The 16,631-nt window shown below is 57.5% G+C and overlaps 2 protein-coding genes across 2 annotated transcripts; one reads left to right on the top strand and one right to left on the bottom strand.

Moving 5' to 3' along the window:
- Positions 1-924: 924 nt before the first annotated feature.
- FKBP10 (FKBP prolyl isomerase 10) lies at positions 925-8,900 on the bottom strand. The gene is made up of 10 exons (XM_061144003.1): positions 8,581-8,900; positions 5,869-6,014; positions 5,357-5,546; positions 5,099-5,244; positions 4,174-4,363; positions 3,902-4,047; positions 3,137-3,329; positions 2,667-2,809; positions 2,260-2,423; positions 925-1,957 (listed from the first exon to the last, which is right to left on the bottom strand). The coding sequence occupies exons 1-10, from the start codon at positions 8,826-8,828 to the stop codon at positions 1,772-1,774; spliced, it is 1,752 nt and encodes a 583-aa protein (XP_060999986.1). The 5' UTR covers positions 8,829-8,900; the 3' UTR covers positions 925-1,771.
- Positions 8,901-9,966: 1,066 nt separating this feature from the next.
- On the top strand, positions 9,967-16,317 carry P3H4 (prolyl 3-hydroxylase family member 4 (inactive)). The gene is made up of 8 exons (XM_061144002.1): positions 9,967-10,493; positions 10,624-10,776; positions 10,913-11,084; positions 12,016-12,144; positions 13,032-13,177; positions 14,013-14,096; positions 15,451-15,595; positions 15,899-16,317. The coding sequence occupies exons 1-8, from the start codon at positions 10,017-10,019 to the stop codon at positions 15,919-15,921; spliced, it is 1,329 nt and encodes a 442-aa protein (XP_060999985.1). The 5' UTR covers positions 9,967-10,016; the 3' UTR covers positions 15,922-16,317.
- Positions 16,318-16,631: the final 314 nt, after the last annotated feature.

Raw genomic sequence — 16,631 nt, 5'->3', positions numbered from 1 at the left:
ACAGGTGCTGTTTCATCCTCACTGTGACCGTGCAGGAGTGCAGGTCCACTTAGGAAGGACCAGTCCTTTGCCCAAAGGCTAGGGCTGGATGCTCTGGGACCAGGGAATATCAGTCACTGCAGCCGTGGGGAGCAGCTGCTGTCTCTCGGAGGGTCTTAGGTGAGAACTCTGTGCTTGTGGTTTTTGTGGGGTGTGAGTCCAGGCTGCTCATTTTCTCTCCCATGCACCTCACCCCCTCCTTAGATGGCTAGGGTCATCTCTCGCACTGGCCAGAGTCCAGCCAAGCAGATGAGGACAGATGGCCTGACTGGTGACTGAAGCGACTCCTTCCTCGACATGAGGTTTTGCCCAGTGGCTACGACTCTGCGTCCAATGCAGGGAGCCTAGGTTCAATCCCTGGTCAGGGAACTAGGTCCCACCACAGGCTGCAACTAAGAGTTCACAAGCCACAGTTAAGACCCACAGCAGTCAAAAAAAAAGACATGAGATTTGAACTCATTTACCTTTCTAATGAGGGGAAGACGTGTCAGGCAGATGGGAACAGCTGGCAGCCAGGAGGAGGGAGAGGTGGGAATATTGTATGAGAACTGATCTGAAAAGGAGAACCCAAACTGTGTGGTTTAATTCAATCCCTGAGCTTTGTACATCGTGTTTTACTTCAGGAACCTTGTTTTTTGTTTCCCATTGAGTTGGGGCAGTGAGGAGACCAGGATCCTATCCCCAGGCCTGGCCCACAGGCTCCTCTCCTCTGGACACCTAGCCCTCCATGGTGAGGGCCCCAGCTGAGCCTGAGAGAGGCAGGAGGCACAGACCCGGGGACAGCGTCTTGAAGTGAAGGGCCATGGAGGCAGCCTGCTTTGGTCCCCTTCCTCTGGACGCGTGGCTCGAAGGGCCCCTCCCCCAGAAAGACTACGTGCCAAGGCCTCTGGTTTAGTGTTTTATTTTGGCACAAAGGAGAAGGGGGGTCTGACAACAGTTTAGTCTTCAGAGTGTGCAGAGCTTTGCCCACCCCCCCTGTCACCCCTCAGTCCCCAATGAGCCCCTCTTCCACCTTTCAGCCCTAAACCAAGGGTTTCATAGCTCTCAGATCCATCCAAGTAGGTTCCCTCATCCCCACCCCTTCATTTTTTTCTTGGCCCTTGGTCCCTGGAGAAGGCAACCTTCCTTAGGGATGAAAGGTGACCCAAAGCCCAGCTCTGATGTATAGCACCCTGGGAGCACTTCGGCCACCACCACACCGTGAAGGGGGATGGGACAGGTGAAGGTGAGGTAGGGTTGCCCCCCCTGGAACTGCCCCCTTTCCCTAGGAACCAGCCAGAGCTGAGGGAGGAAAGCTGGGGGTTCATGTTCTTGGGGAGATGCCAGGACAGAGGAATGCAGGCTGCAGGTGGGGGTTGAAGATGGCGAGGGTAAATACAGGTAAAGGGGAAGTTGGAAATGAATGAGTTTGGTCTTGCTCAGTGGTGACAAGGAGGGAAGGTCTGAGTGAGGGGCGGCCAACCCCCATAGTCTACCATCCCCCCGGGTGGCTTTGTAATTCCAAAACTTCTAAGGAAGGGGCTTGGGGTTGGGAGAGAAAAACCGAATAGAGGTCTGTGCTGTGGATTTTACTCTCAGGCAGTGGGAAGACCAGAGTGGTCCCCTCTGGCCACTCTCTAGATGCTTCCAGACCTCATCCCGGCAGAGGGGAGGGTGGCTGTTGGGAAGCCAGCCCACTGCCCACTGTCCCCTTCGACGTGGGCCTTTGCCTCCAGGCCCAGGCCTCTGCCCTTCAGAGTTCCTCATGGACCCGCTCCTGGTCTTCGTCCGACTTCAGCTTGAGCTCCTCAGCGGTGATCTTGCCATCCTGGTTGCGATCCTGATTCTGGAATATGTCTCCTATGGTTTTCTCAGGATCCTGGCCAGGCAGGAGGCGGCCTTTGCCCTCACTGACTTGAGCCTTGATGAAGGTGGAGAACTGCGGAGAGGGGAGAGCCAAGGGGAGTGGGGGAGAGCGTCTTGCCTGAGCAGCCGGGCTGGCCTTGGGATGGGCTCCCAGGAGGACTGAGAGGAGCTGGTGCTGCGTGGGGGGGGTGCTGGGCATGCTCGGGGTCAGGAAGCCAGAGGAAAAGGCGGGGACAAGGGGCTTAAGGCACAGTGAGCCACTGAGGGCCAGGGGTGCAGTGGACACGTGCTGTGTTCTCGTTAGACACCACCATGCTGGGGGCTCCTGCTGGGTGACAGTGTGCAGTTAGGAGAAGGCGAGAACTCGTCACCCACCTCCTCCACGGGGACCTCGCCATCCTTGTTAAGGTCCATGTGTTCAAACAGGTTGGCAGGAGGGTCCTCGTGCCACACAAACAGGTAGCCCGTGGGCAGCCCGTCCTCCCGGGACACCAGCTCCACCTCAAACAGCAGCACAGCACTGCCAGGGACCCCCCGGGCTGCAGGAGTGGGGAGCAGAGAAGGGGAGGGTCCGGGCCCCGCTTCATAGCCTGCCCAGCGTACACCCGGCCCACAGGCCTCAGCTGCCCGCTGGGGTTGCTGGAGAGTGGGGCAGGGCACGTTTACAGAACCACCCTACAGAACCACCCAGAAGGCTCCCCTCACTCCTCCCACCAGCCAGCAAGGCCCCAGGCGGGCAGGGGCAGAGGGGAGGAGAGTTCAGGCCAGTCTCGGCCCCTCACCTCCGCTCTCGCCGTGTGCCAGGTGCGGGGGGACCACCAGCTGCCGCCTCTCTCCCACGCACATGCCCTGCAGGCCCGTGTCCAGGCCTTCGATCACTTTGTGGGCCCCCAGAGTTGCCTCCTGAGGGGCCCCGTAGTCATGGCTAGTAGGGAGAGCAGATTCCCAGGTCAGCATTCGCCCTGGTCCCCGGCAGGCCTGGCTCCTGAGTCATTCCTGGGGCCTGGCGAGCGGAGGTAGGAGCGATCCCCTTCTCCTCCTGGCCCCGTCCTGCAGGGCAGCCCCTGCTCCCGCTGCCCTCCGCAGAGTGGAACCAGCCGCTCCCCCTACTACCTACTTCACCCTCCCTTTGCCTCTGGAGTTAGGAATTTCAGCTTCAGTGGGAACTTAGGGGGTGCTCCTAGGAGGACCCCCCCCCACGCCTGGCCCATGCCCACCCACCTGCCCAGCCCTGGCCCTGCCCTGGACCCACGAGGAGAAGAGCCTGGTGCCATCCAGCAGAGAGCAGTTGTAGTGGTAGCGAACAAAGTCCCCGAGCTTGGCCGTCTCGTTGCAGGTCTCCAGGGGCCGGGACAGCGTCTTGATTTCCACTGGATCCGCAGGATTATGGAAATCGATCACGTGGACGTCAAAGATCAGCACAGCAGAGCCAGGGATCTTGTCTCCTGGGGCCAGAATGGAGGCGTGGATCAGTTGGGGTCACGGAGGGGCTTCTCCAGCTTTCCACAGAGGCCCCTAGACTTCCCTGTCCTGGGATTCTAAGCAAGGATGGGATGTGATGTTTGTCCACATGGTCAACTCTCATCATATACACTGTAGGGGTGAGGAGGCAGGGCAGGAGAGGGGAGGGGGCATGCCAATTAGAAAGCCCTTTACAGGTATATCTTGCAACCTCCCAGTGACTTACTCTGCTGATCAGTGTGATTAGTTCCATTTTACCAGTGAGCACACAGGTTTCCAGCAAAGCTGGGACTCAGATCCAGGTCTGTTTGCTTCCTAGGGCTATACCACCCTCCCTCCCCAAGCTCAGAAGTGAACTGCCTTTTTCCAGTTGTGGAAGGGGAGAAGCAGGGGACTGCCCCTGGAGGAAAGGATAAAGTCCTTGCATCAAGAGTTGGGTGGGGAACCAGTTTTTGCGATGAGAGGGGCAGAGCAGTGGCTGGAATCCCCCCACCCTTATTAGGGGTAGGTCAGGAGGAGTTGAGATGTTGGCTTGGGGAACTGTGAGCAAGCCTACCAGTCCCGTTCTCCCCGTAGGCAAGGTGGGGGGGGATGGTGATCCTCCGGCGCTCCCCCATGCACGAGCCTTGAAGGCCTTGGTCCATCCCAGGGATGATGTAACCCTGCCCCACATAGGTATTGTAGGTGTGGTTGCGGGAGTAGCTGCAATACAAGGTGGGGGGGAGCCAGCAAGGGAGTCACAGGGGCCCCACCCTGCCAGGCAGCTCCAAGCTGCCCCAGCCCCCACCATCCTCCTCAGGACCCCCTGCCTGCCCCCCAACCCCAGACCTGGAATCAAAGAGAGTGCCATCCATTAGGGACCCGTTGTAGTGGTAACGCATGAAGTCCCCAGCCACGGCTCTCCGGACGCAGCCAGGCGGCAGCTCAAGTGTCTCCAGCTGGACAGTGTCCTTTGGGTTGTGGACATCAATCAGTAGGACGTGGAAGACCAGCGAGGCCTGCGAGGGGATCACCGTCCCTGGGGGAGGGATAGGGTTGAACCATACAAGTGGAGAACAGAACGGGGCTTCGTGACTCAGGAAGGCCTATGTGAGCATCACCCCAAAAGGTGCCAACCCTGCTTTCCAGAGCCCTTTCTGCTTCTTCCTATGCTTCTTCCCTTGTGAGGCTGGAGCCCTGCTTCTTCCCCTGTGAGACTGGAGCTGGGTTTTCCCCAAGGCCACCACCAGCCCATATGAGCCTTTGTGTAAAGCAGAATAAAGCAGAATATGGGGACTTCCCTGGTGGTCCAGTGGTTAAGAATCTGGCCACCAATGCAGGTGACACAGGTTTGATCCTTGGTCCGGGAAGACTGCATGTGCTGTGAGGAACTAAGTCCGTGCTCCACAACTACTAAGCCCACCTGAGGCAACTAGAGAAAGACTGTGAACAGCAAGAAAGACCCAGCACACCATAAATAAATAAATAAAATTTTAAGAGAATAAAGTACTTCTCTTTTTTTGGGGGGGTTATGCTCCATGGCTTGCGAGATCTTAGTTCCTCTATCAGGGATTGAACTCGGGCCCCAGTAGTGAAAGAGCCACTGGACCACCAGGGAATTCTGATGCACCCCTTCTTAGTGAGGCGATCACCCAAGGCTAGATTTCATCCCAATCTGCCTCCTTGGCTGGGTGTCCTTGTGCAGTATTCAACCTGGACAACTGTACATGGCAGCCCACTTATAGAGAATCCCAGAGTCCCTGCCCATCCTCACCATAGCCTTTCTCGCCATAGGCCAGGAATGGAGGGATGATGATCTTCCTTCTCTCTCCAGGACACATGCCCAGCAGCCCCTGGTCCATGCCCTTGATCAGCCAGCCAGAGCCCACGTAGGTATCATAAGTCCCACCCCTACTGTAGCTGCAGAGAAGAAGGCAGAGGTGAGGCTGCTGTTGGTGGGAGAGGCAGGATGGCCCCGACTCCCACTGCATGCCACAATCCCCTGGATCCCGGGGCTCCTTCCAGCCCTTACCTGGTGTCGAAGGCGGTGCCATCCAGCAGCGTGCCGTTGTAGTGGTAGCGCACGAAGTCACTGTCCTGGACCATCCGGGGGCAGTGGGGTGGGCGCAGCAAGGTGCTCACCTGCACGGTGTCCTCCTTGTTCCATACATCCAGCAGGACCACGTCGAAGTAGAGGGTGGCATCGGGGGGGATGAGCCCCGCTGTGAGGGTGAAGCAGCCCCCAGAGTAGGGGGTAGAGTGGAGGTCTCAGCATCCGGGCTTGGCCTTGCCCTCCAACACCCATAGGTCCCCTTCTCCTGAGTCAAGCGAGGATCCTACCCAGGCCTTTCATTGTCCTTCCTCCCACCCCAGGGGCAGGGGACCCAAACATGAGTCCCAGGCTTGTTGCTATTCAGTCTGCTCATGCAGTGTGACCTTGGAAGGTCACTCTCCCTCTCTGAGATTCCGTTTTCTGGCCCTAGGGTCCCTGCTTCTACCTCCTGATCTCCTCCATCCCCAGGTCCGGGCCCCAGCCCTCCTCACCCACGCCGATGCTGCCATAGCCCAGGTGTGGAGGCACAATGAGGCGGCGGCGTTCATTGACACACATGCCCATGAGGCCTCGGTCCATGCCGGTGATGAGGCGCCCCACGCCCACCACGATGGCCACCAAGGTGTGGCGGTCATAGCTGGGGAGGGAGGGGACAGATGCGATGCAGTGACCTCTGCTCATGATCACATACATGCCAGGGAGACACATACACACACACAATCCCCCTCCCTACACACACGTGCCGATCCACAGGTTCTTTGTCTCCTCTTCAAGCCTTCCTGTTAGGTCGGCCGCAACTCCCACCTCAACAGGGTGGGCTGTGACAAAAGGAGGTCCCCAAGGAGGCCAGAGTGGGAAGTACAGACATGAGGGGGTGGGGGATGGCGGAGCAGGGGACTGGGGTTGGGGAGACCAGTTATCCAGCAGGAAGAAATGCTAATGCCTGGCTTTTTAGTTGTTGTTGGTTGCACCATGGGGCATGGGGACATGGGGGGATCCTAGTTCCCAGGCCAGGGATCAAACCCTTGCCCCCTGCACTGGGAGCTTGAAGTCTTACCCACAGGACAGCCAGGAAAGTCTCAAAATGCTTGGCATTCTGCATTCATTATGTTATTTAATCCTGTCCCCTGTGAAGTGGGCATTATTATTATTTTTGGCAGCACCACATGCTTTGTGGGTTCTTAGTTCCCCAACAAGGGACTGAACCCTGGCCATGGCAGTGGGGAATTTCCAAAATGGGCTTTATTGATGTCATCTTTCTTAGGAGAAAAGTTGAGACTTGAGAGACCAAGTGACTTGCCCAAGGTCACACATGTGTGGTCTGTTGACCTCCACAGCCCACATGTGGGCCACCGAACCATCAATTCACGGAGGAAAGGAAGGGGAAGCAGAGCTGGCCAGGGATAGGAATTGGTTTTCAATTTTGAAAAGGCCTATTCTAAAATTGCCACAGCTTTTGTTTTTGGTTACAGTTTTAACTTACAAGTTTTCCAAAATTAAGGAAGGATGAGAGATTGGCATTTTGATGGAAGGTGTCCTGAGTGGTGAAAGTATTCCAAACTCAGCACTTCATGAACTGGGCCCAGCAGAGTCCCCAGCAGGGAGGTCATTCCCCAACTCCCAAACCCTCTTCCACTCTGTGGCCACAGGCTCAGAACTGTACTTCTGGCTACTCCCCAGGCCTCATTTTGCCCACTGAGATGGTTGCATGTCTGGCCTGCTCACGTCACAGAGCCCTTATGAAAGCTTGAGCACAGCAAGAAGTTTCTACCAGTTAAACCAGAGTTCTCCCCAGAGTCAAGGCTAAGGTGTGCTGAAGCTGCTTGCAGACTATCAGGTCCTGTGTGAAGTTCACTTTCATTTATCATCTTGAGTTCTAACAGCAGCCTTAGGAAGTAGGGACTCATTTTTTCAGAACGCTTTTTGATATCCATTTTTCAGATGAGGGAAGTAAAGCTTAAAGAGGCAAGACTCCTTGTCCATGATTACAGTCTGGGTTTGAATTCAAGGTCTTGGTCTCAGGAGTTCGTGTTCTGCCTGGCTCCGAAGCCATGGCCCTTTTTTAAAAAATTAACTAATTAATTATAATTTGGCTACACTGGGTCTTAGGTGCAGCATGCAGGCTGTGGCATGCGAACACTCAGTTGCAGTGGGTGGGATCTAATTCTCTGACCAGGGGTAGAACCTGGGCCCCCAGCATTGGGAGCATGGAGTCTTAGCCACTGGACCACGAGGTAAGTTCCCAGGGCCACTAATTTCTGCAGGCTGAAGTGTGTGTTTTGGTGAAGTCTCTAAGAGGGACTGACTGACTTCTTGTGGTGTGGTGTGGCGGCTTGTGTGTGTGACCACCAGGACCCTAATTTTAACAGACTGACCTGGTGTATAGCCCTGCCCCCACTAAGAAAAATGAACTTGCTAGAGTAGACCAGAGGCTTGGACCAGATGAGAAGCCAGTCTCTCAAACCCCAAAGCTGGCAAGATGGGCGGCAGCACTGACCTGGTGGAGGCAAGATGGAGGGAGAGGGGGGGGTGCGGGTTCAGGTGGAGAGGGAGGCATGAAAACCCTCAGAGGAGCCCAGGGTGGCCTGTGTGACTGTGTGACACGTAGACGGACAGGTCCCCACACCAATCTGTGCCCTGCACTCCCTGATCCATCCTGCTGTCTTAGAAGGCCCACCTGCTTTACCCCCACTGGCCCGCTGAAAACCCCCACTCCTTTCCCCGAAAACCTCTGCTTACTCCTTCTCTAAACACACTGAAACCTGGGGCTGGAACCACAAAGGGAGTCAACGTGGATGGAAAGGTAGAGGGTCCCGGGCTGAGATCCCTGGACGATTCGCATGCAGCAGGGACCATGCCCTTCCCCCACCTCTATGAACCAGGACATCCCCTCGTTGGCTTTAAATAAAACGCCGAGTTCCTATCGATTCTCAAGCACTTTGGGGGACAGAGGAGGCTGGTGTGAAAGCAAGTGAGGTCTTTTGAGAGGCGAAAGTTTCAAACTGAGGGCAGAGATATCAGGGGAGAGGGAAGTCTAGGAGTCCTCCCACTCAGGGTCCTGTTTGGGGCTGGGGGATCGCGGTGTGAGGAGGCGCATGCAGACACAGTTTAAAGGCGGCAACAAGGGAACCCTAAGACTGAGAGATCCTGGCCCCAAGCTCGGGGAAGAGAAATGGTGAGTCTGGGGGCACCCAAGTCGTTACCTCGAGTCAAATTTCTTGCCGTCCTCGAAAGTACCGTTGTAATGGTAGCGCACAAAATCCCCCATCTGCACTTCCCGGGGACAGACCCTGGGGATGTGGTACCTCTCGATAACCACATCTTCCAGGGGGCCCCCGGCCGGGCTGGCACGGCCCAGCCCCCTCCCCACGGCCTGCACCAGCAGCAGCAGCAGCAACTGCAGCCGGGGGAGCCGGAGGAGGGTGTGGCTCGGGGGGCCCGCACGGAGCATGGTGCCTGGAGCTGGGACGGCCGGCAGTGAGGGCGAGAGAGAGCGCGACGGCCGCCAGACTCCTTCCCCTCCTCCCAGAGCTGGCTCCCCCTCTTCCTGCGCTCCATCCCCACCCCCGCCCTGGCTGGTCCACGTGGAATGGGGGCTGGGGAGGTTGAGCTGGCGGGGCGGGGGCAAGAGGCGTGGAACAGGAGGAGGAGGCCCAGGCCGCTGGAGTCGGAGGAAAGCACCGCTAAGCCCTCCAGATTTGCGCCCACCCCCCCCCCCCCCGCCCCGGGGGCCGAGAGACCTGGGGCCTGCAAGGGTAGGGAAGTTCGGGAAAGTTGAGACCGCGGAGCCGACAGAAAAAAATAAAAAAGTTCCTAGTCTTTTTTTTTTTTTTCCCCTGGAGCCCCCCGGGTCCTAAAGCCGGGCTGAGGCATTCCTTGTTTCTTTGGAAGGCAACCCCCAATTTAGGCCTCTCCAGGTGACTGGTGAGGCTCCAGAATCGGGGGCGGGGAGGCGATCTCAGTGCTCCCTCCCACCCCTCTGTCCCAGGGACAGACGCTCCCGAAACGCGCTGCTTTGTCCTGCAAAAGCTGGACTGCCAGAGGACTTTCTGACGTGGGGATAGGGATCGAATAGGAGGTGGTGAGAGTGGAGGGTGTGTAGGTAAAACCAGGGATGTGCCTCCCTGTCGCGGGCTGGAGGGTACCCTTGGGGTCACTTCCTGGGGGCTGGGGGTGGGGAGTGAGCAGAAGGACCACTGTGATGAATGGAAGAGCAGGTTTCAGGGCTTGGGCAAACTAGAGGGAGGTGACACTTCCCTCAATTTCTCTATCTTAGGGCGGGGGCCGGGTGGGGGAACGCCTTTGCGTGGGAGGGGCTTTCTGGGCTCCCCATCCCTGCCGGAAGCCTTCCGCAGACTCACACCGTCTGCCAAGGGGAGGACCCCCAAGGGCAGGAGGTCAGGGACTCAGAATAGTGTCGGCTGTCTGAAAAGAGTGGAGATCCCTCGACCCCTTGGGGGATCTGACTCAAGCTACACCCCGCCTCGCAGCCCCCACCACGCCACCGCCCCCCAGTGCCCGGCGCTAAGACCCAGCGGGCGCGCCGGCCAGGCCCGGGCCCCAGAGCCCGCCCGCCTGCCCGCCAGCGGGACCTGGACGCCTGCTCGCGGCTGGGAGAGCCGGCCGGCGCGGAGCGGGCATGGCTCGGGCGGCGTGGGGGCTGCTGTGGCTGCTGCTGGGCAGCGCCGGGGCGCAGTACGAGAAGTACAGCTTTCGGGGCTTCCCGCCGGAGGACCTGATGCCCCTGGCCACGGCCTACGGGCACGCGCTGGAGCAGTACGAGGGCGAGAGCTGGCGCGAGAGCGCGCGCTACCTCGAGGCGGCGCTGCGGCTGCACCGGCTGCTGCGGGACAGCGAGGCCTTCTGCCACGCCAACTGCAGCGGTCCCGCGCCGCCCGCCGCCGCGCCCCCGGGCCCCGAGCCCCCCGAGCCCGACGGCGGCGACGAGTGGGCCCGCGAGCTGCGGCTCTTCGGCCACGTCCTGGAGCGCGCCGCCTGCCTGCGGCGCTGCAAGCGTTCGCTGCCCGCCTTCCAGGTGCCCTACCCGCCGCGCCAGCTGCTGCGCGACTTCCAGAGCCGCCTACCCTACCAGTACCTGCACTACGCTCAGTTCAAGGTGCGCGCCGGCCGCCCCGTCGGGTCGCGAGGAGCGCGGCTCTCACCCAGCAGCCCGACCGCCGATCCCTCGCGCGCGCTCCGGGCGGCGGACTCCGGCTCTGCTGACCCGCTCGGTCCCCACCCCGCAGGCTAACCGGCTGGAGAAGGCTGTGGCCGCGGCCTACACCTTCCTCCAGAGGAACCCTAAGCATGAGCTCACCGCCAAGTATCTCAGCTACTATCGCGGGCTGCTGGACGCCGCCGACGAGCCTCTCACAGACTTGGAGGCCCAGCCCTACGAGGTGGGATGGCGGGGGTAGGACCGGCCCCGACGTAACTCCTTGAGTCCCGCGTTGCGTCTCGGCATAGCGCCGGTGGAGGGGGGTGGGGCGGGATGTTGGAATCCCCTTGACCACCCTGCGCGTCCCCTCCCTCCAGGCGGTGTTCCTCCGGGCTGTGAAGCTCTACAACAGCGGAGATTTCCGCGGGAGTGCCGAGGACATGGAGCGGGCCCTGGCTGAGTACCTGGCTGTCTTTGCCCGCTGTCTGGCTGGCTGCGAGGGGGCCCACGAGCAGGTGGATTTCAAGGACTTCTACCCAGCCATAGCAGGTACATCCCACCCAGACCCCAGTGAGCATCCCTCACACCCACAGGGCCCAGAACTCCTGAGGCCCCTTGACACAAATATTCCTTACACACGCATTTATAGAGGCCTCCTAAGTGCTTAGGGCTTCCCTGGCGGCTCAGACGGTAAAGAATCTGCCTGCAAAGCAGGAGACCCGGGTTCGATCCCTGGGTTGGGAAGATCTCCTGGAGGAGGAAATGGCAACCCACTACTCCTGTATTCTTGCCTGGAGAATTCCATGGACAGAGGAGCCTGGAGGGTTTCAGTCCATGGAGTTATAAAAAGTCAGACACAACGGAGTGGCTAACACTTAAGTGCTTGGGAGGCAGACAGGCATAAGTTGTTATCCGGACCCTCAGAGCCTTCAGTTGGCTGAGAGAGGCTAACAGGACACCTGCCACCCTGGGTACAGAAGACACAGCGGGGAGTGTCCAAGGCTGGGTGTAGCGAGGAGTGACTTCCCAAAAGGATCTGGGGAGGTTGGGTCCATGGACCTTCCAGACAGAGGGCAATGTTGGTGCCAAGGTGGCAATCAGCATAGCGGGGGTGTGTGGAAAGCAGTTTGGGGCCAGAAATACAGCTGGTCTGGGGATCCCTAAAGGTGGAGTCCGTCAGCAGGGGCAGAAAGGACTGTCCTGAGCTTCTGTATTTGGGCTTTAGTCCCACCTCCAAACCTCACCTGCCATTCTTCCAGAGAGCCCTGGCTTCCTGTGGCCTTAGGGTGGCAGGTCAGCTGTGGGCATGGTAAGTCAGCCCAGTCCACAGTAGTCTTCCTCAGCATCTCTTGTCACTTTCCTGTCTTGTGACATCAGCGGACAGAGCTGGGGTTGGCGGTCATCTCTGTCATCCCCGTCTGCAGGCTGGAGCTGTTCAGCACACCAGCTCCTCACTGCTGCCTCCCCCCCACCCCCAAAGATCTCTTTGCAGAATCCCTGCAGTGTAAGGTGGACTGTGAGGCCAACTTGACCCCCAATGTGGGCGGCTACTTCGTGGAGAAGTTCGTGGCCACCATGTATCACTACCTGCAGTTTGCCTACTACAAGTGTGAGCCTCCCGGTGGGCTTGGGGTGAGGGGAAGCACTGCACTAGGAGTGAAACTGAGTCAGAATTGAGGATCCCTGGTGATGGGAGGGTGGTGGGGGCAGGTGAGAAGCTGGCAGGAAGGAACAGAGAGCCTGGGAGAACAGAGAACAGAATTCTCTGGGGAGAATTCGAGGGCCTCTTAGATGAAGGACTAGATAGTCAACAACTGCACAGCACTCAACAGTTTACAGAGCCCTGCCACATCTGTTTATCTCACTGGATCCTCTCACAATCCACCAGTAGCTGATGTTACTGGACCCATTTTTCAGATGAGGAAGCCAAGGCTCACAGAGGGCAAGGGGCCATGAGTCAGTCACCTGGCTAATAAAAAGTAGCACCAGGGCCTAAGGCTCTTCTCACTTGAGGGAGATTTTGGCATCAGCTGAGGCTAAGAAGGTCAGTCTCCAGGGTGTCTGCAACTCAGAGATGCCAAAATTCAGACAGGCTGGAGTTGGAGAGGAAGAGCTGAAGGACAAGGGGCCAGGAGACCCTTTGGGGTCCCGTTGGCAAAGAGATTGGAGGCTGGGACAACAGCCTCTGATTCCCCAGTGCCTTCATTTTCCAACTGTGTGAACTTGACCAGTTTACCTAACCTCTCTGTGCCTCGGATTTCTTGTCTGTAATATGGGGATGACAATAACAGTGAGGCTTGAGTGAGTTACACAGGGCATCGGGTAATTGCTCAATACACTCTAGCTTGTGTTGTTATTGAGTAGGATATTCTGGGAGGCAGCTGGGGATCCAGGGGCACTGGACTAAATCGGGAGCTGGGGATGGGTTAGGTGAGGGTCATCCCTGAAGGAGGGGGACGTGCCAGGGGCCACTCCTCACTCTTGTTCCACCTGCAGTGAACGATGTGCGCCAGGCTGCCCGCAGTGCCGCCAGCTACATGCTCTTCGACCCGGAAGATAATGTTATGCAGCAGAACCTGGTGTATTACCGCTTCCACAGGGCCCGCTGGGGCCTGGAGGAGGAGGACTTCCAGCCCCGGGAGGTGGGCATCGCCATGGCATTCTCAGAACCTATGATTTGATTTTTTAAAATTCCTGGCTTACTCCAATGGCAGGATCAGAAATAAAAAGAAAGAATTTGGGTTGTGGCTGGAGTCTTAGGTTCAGACCCACCAACTGTGTGGTTCTGAGAACACTACTGATTTTTTTTTTTTTAATTTATTTACTTACTTATTTGGCTGTGCCGAGTCTTGGTTGTGGAATGCGGGATCTTTAGTGATGGCATATGAACTCTTAATTGCGGCATGTGGGATCTAGTTCCCTGACCAAGGATCAAACCTGGGCCCCCTGTATGGGAAGCATGGAGTCTTAGCCACTGGATCATAGGGAAGTCCCCTATTACGACCTTTTCTGAATCGGTTGCCTCACCTGCAAAATGGGCGTGGTCCAGCCTACCTCTTCAGCACAGCACCTGGGATGTGGGAGGTAAAAAAGTATCTGTCTGTCCCTGCCTGTTGCCTCGCCACCCTCCCCACCCTCACTGCTCGCCTTTGCCCTTCTTCCCCAGGGACCTCCTAACCTGAACCACCTGAGGAAACCCCTTGGGAGTCTGGGCATGACTTGCAAAAATACCTCTCGGTTTCCTTGTCAGTGGCAGACATTGCTAAGCGATTGAGGCGCTCTTTCTCCCTGAGCCCTCAGAATCCTTCTTAACCCAGCATCAAGCAACTGCAGTTTTTTGATCAACATGTAAACTGACACCCATTTCCTGCTCTGGAGCTGGAAAAGGACCAGAGGACTCAGAGTCTAGGAGCTCTGGCTCCTCCACCATCTGGCAGCAGGAGGCCTGGCTCACCTGTTTTTCTTCCCTCCTCCCAGGAGGCTAGACTCTACCACAACCAGACAGCTGAGCTTCGAGAGCTGCTAGACTTCGCACACATGTACCTGCAGTCAGATGATGAGGTAAGGCGGCCTTTGCCCTACAGGCCTGGTGGGCCGCTGTGCCAAAGCTCAGCCACAGCTCCTGGCAGTCAGCTGTTGTGAGGCAGGGGCATTTCACCTGTGCCTTATTTATACCTGCCCTTCTCTCCCTGCTCCATGTTCTCATGCCCCACTTCTCTACATGTCTGAATCGCACTTCTCCTGGACCCAGGTCTGATGGTGCCTCCTCCAGGAAGCCCTCGCTGCATGTCCTGGCTCTGTCTTCTGGGTTTGCTGTGGCCATTCTAGCCCTCTATGACTCCCTGGACCAGAGTTATTTGCAGCCCTCATTCCCAGTCCTCCCACAGCACCCGGCACACGGCTGGTTCTCAGAAACTGAATCTGAATGAACCACTGAATGAATGAATGAACACAGTACACCAGGAAGGAAAGACCCCCAGTGTGTTATCACATTGATTCTAAATGAGGGTTTGAGAGTCTGAATCCTGAGACGTTGCTGCCCAGTACTTATTCATCCATCCTCTCCACTGTTCATGTACCCATGCCCCCCACCCCTCATCAAACAGGGGGCTGGGTCTGCACTGTGAGTCCCCAGGCTTTGGTGCTCACCAGACTTGACTCCACCACATCCTAGTTGGGCAGCCTCCAGGCCAGGCTTAAGTAGCCTTCAAACTTCCATTTCTTCATCCATTGAATGGGGAGAATAATGCCCGTCTCATACCGTTGTGGTGAGAATTAAATGAGATCCAGGATGTGAGGCATTTAGTGTACAGCTGGAACGTGGTAGGTGCTCAGGGGCTAGTAGCCATTTTGATTACTGTTATTTATTGTCTGCTGTTTGCCAGACTTTGTGACTGGGGCTGAAAGGCACAGCCCCTCGCCTAAGCAGCTCAGTTAGTGTAGTGCAATGAGACAGGTCAGCTTGGGGCCCTGGATGCTCGGGGCACTCCCAACCCAGCATCAGCAGCAAGGGCCACATCCTGGAGCTGATGCCTGGTGTTGGAGGGATAAACAAGAGCACAGGGGAGTAAAGGCGTTCCTGGCTTCAAAACAGCTTGAGCAGACAGTATTCACAGACAAGCGGTATTGCCCAAGTATTTATGCTTAAAAGGTGGGCTGTGGAGAGGGAGATGCTTCCACTAACCCTGAAGCTGTGCCGGTGGAGCTCATGCATCAGTTCAGGGAGGGGGCGGCTTGGGATCAGGACTTTGGGAGAAACCCTCAAGTCATTCCTGTGTGAGATCTTGAGTGAAGCTGGGAAGGGTGGGGGGTTGGGACTGAGACGGGATGGGAGGGCCCCTTGGCCAGGAAGGGAGCTGATCTGGGTTTGTGCCTGTTGTGACCTGGTTTCTCCACCCATCCTGGGCTGCTCTAGATGGAGCTGGAGGAGACAGAACCACCCATGGAGCCTGAGAAGCCCCCATCTGATGCTGAGTTTGAAGGGGAGGGTGACTACGAGGAGAGCATCTATGCTGACTGGTGGCAGGAGCCAGATGCCAAGGGCGACGAGGCTGAGGCTGGTCAGTGACTAGTCCTGGTGGATGGGTAGGGGTGCACCCTGGGCTGGAGGTGAGGGACAGAAGGCTCTGAGCACTGGAATACAGAGGGTGCTGGCACTCCTCCTTTGGGGGCTTCCGGCCTGTTAGCAACCCCTGTCCCACCTGGTTGAGGGGTGGGGGAGCATCCTTCCTGGAGCAGGAACCAGCTGAGACCTGCTCCCGGGGACCCTCTCTCCTGCCTGCACTACCTCTCCCCAGGACAGTACCCAGATACCTGTTGACGATGGGAAGGCTAACCCCAATGCCCTCTCCTTTCGTTTTCAGAGCCAGAGCCTGAATTACCATGAGAAGAGGCCCCCCTGCCCCCCTCAAGAGCTTGGGAAGCCTGGGTCCAACAAGAACTATTTATTAAACATGTAAAATGGACAGAGCTGACCAGGCCCCATCCTGTCCCACCTGTGAGCACTGCTCCCCAGACCCCTCCTGCCTCCTCTCTGGGTCTCTGGACCACAGGATGGTGGTGCTGCAGCTGCTGAAGGCCTGCCCTCCTCCCAGTGTCCTCCCCACCCAGTGGGGACAGTCTCCTGGAGAAGATTCCAGCTCTCCCGAGTTGGGTCTCAGCCTGAACTGCACACACAGCAGAGGGGCAACTGGCATCATGAAGAGCACTGGACCAGGAGTCCCGCGGTTGGTTCCTGGCACACTGGCAGAGGGTGCTCAATAAACATTTCTTGTTGAATGAATCACAGAATTAGGGTCCAGACTTCACTGGGCGGAGTGGTAACGGTGCAGGTCCTTCCCTCCCGCCCTCTGCACCCATCTCACCTCATCAATAAACGTGGAGACAGGTGAGGGGCCATAATTTGGCCGCTATGGACTCTGGGTGTTTGTGACTGCTAGGAGCATCCGCCTGCGACAGCAATCTGCCGCTAGGGGGCGTAAGGATGAAGTTCTGCGTGAGTCCTGGGAAGATGCCCGTTTCAGATATCTAAGGTGGGATGTCTGGTATTTTCCTAGTTCAGCATCACTTCCCTCAGGGAGTATGGGGAAGGGGCCA

This window comes from Dama dama, chromosome 5 (assembly GCF_033118175.1).
Source record: "Dama dama isolate Ldn47 chromosome 5, ASM3311817v1, whole genome shotgun sequence".
NCBI lineage: Eukaryota > Metazoa > Chordata > Mammalia > Artiodactyla > Cervidae > Dama > Dama dama.
Note: the sequence above shows the minus strand (reverse complement) of the source record. Positions and strands in the feature narration are given on the sequence as shown.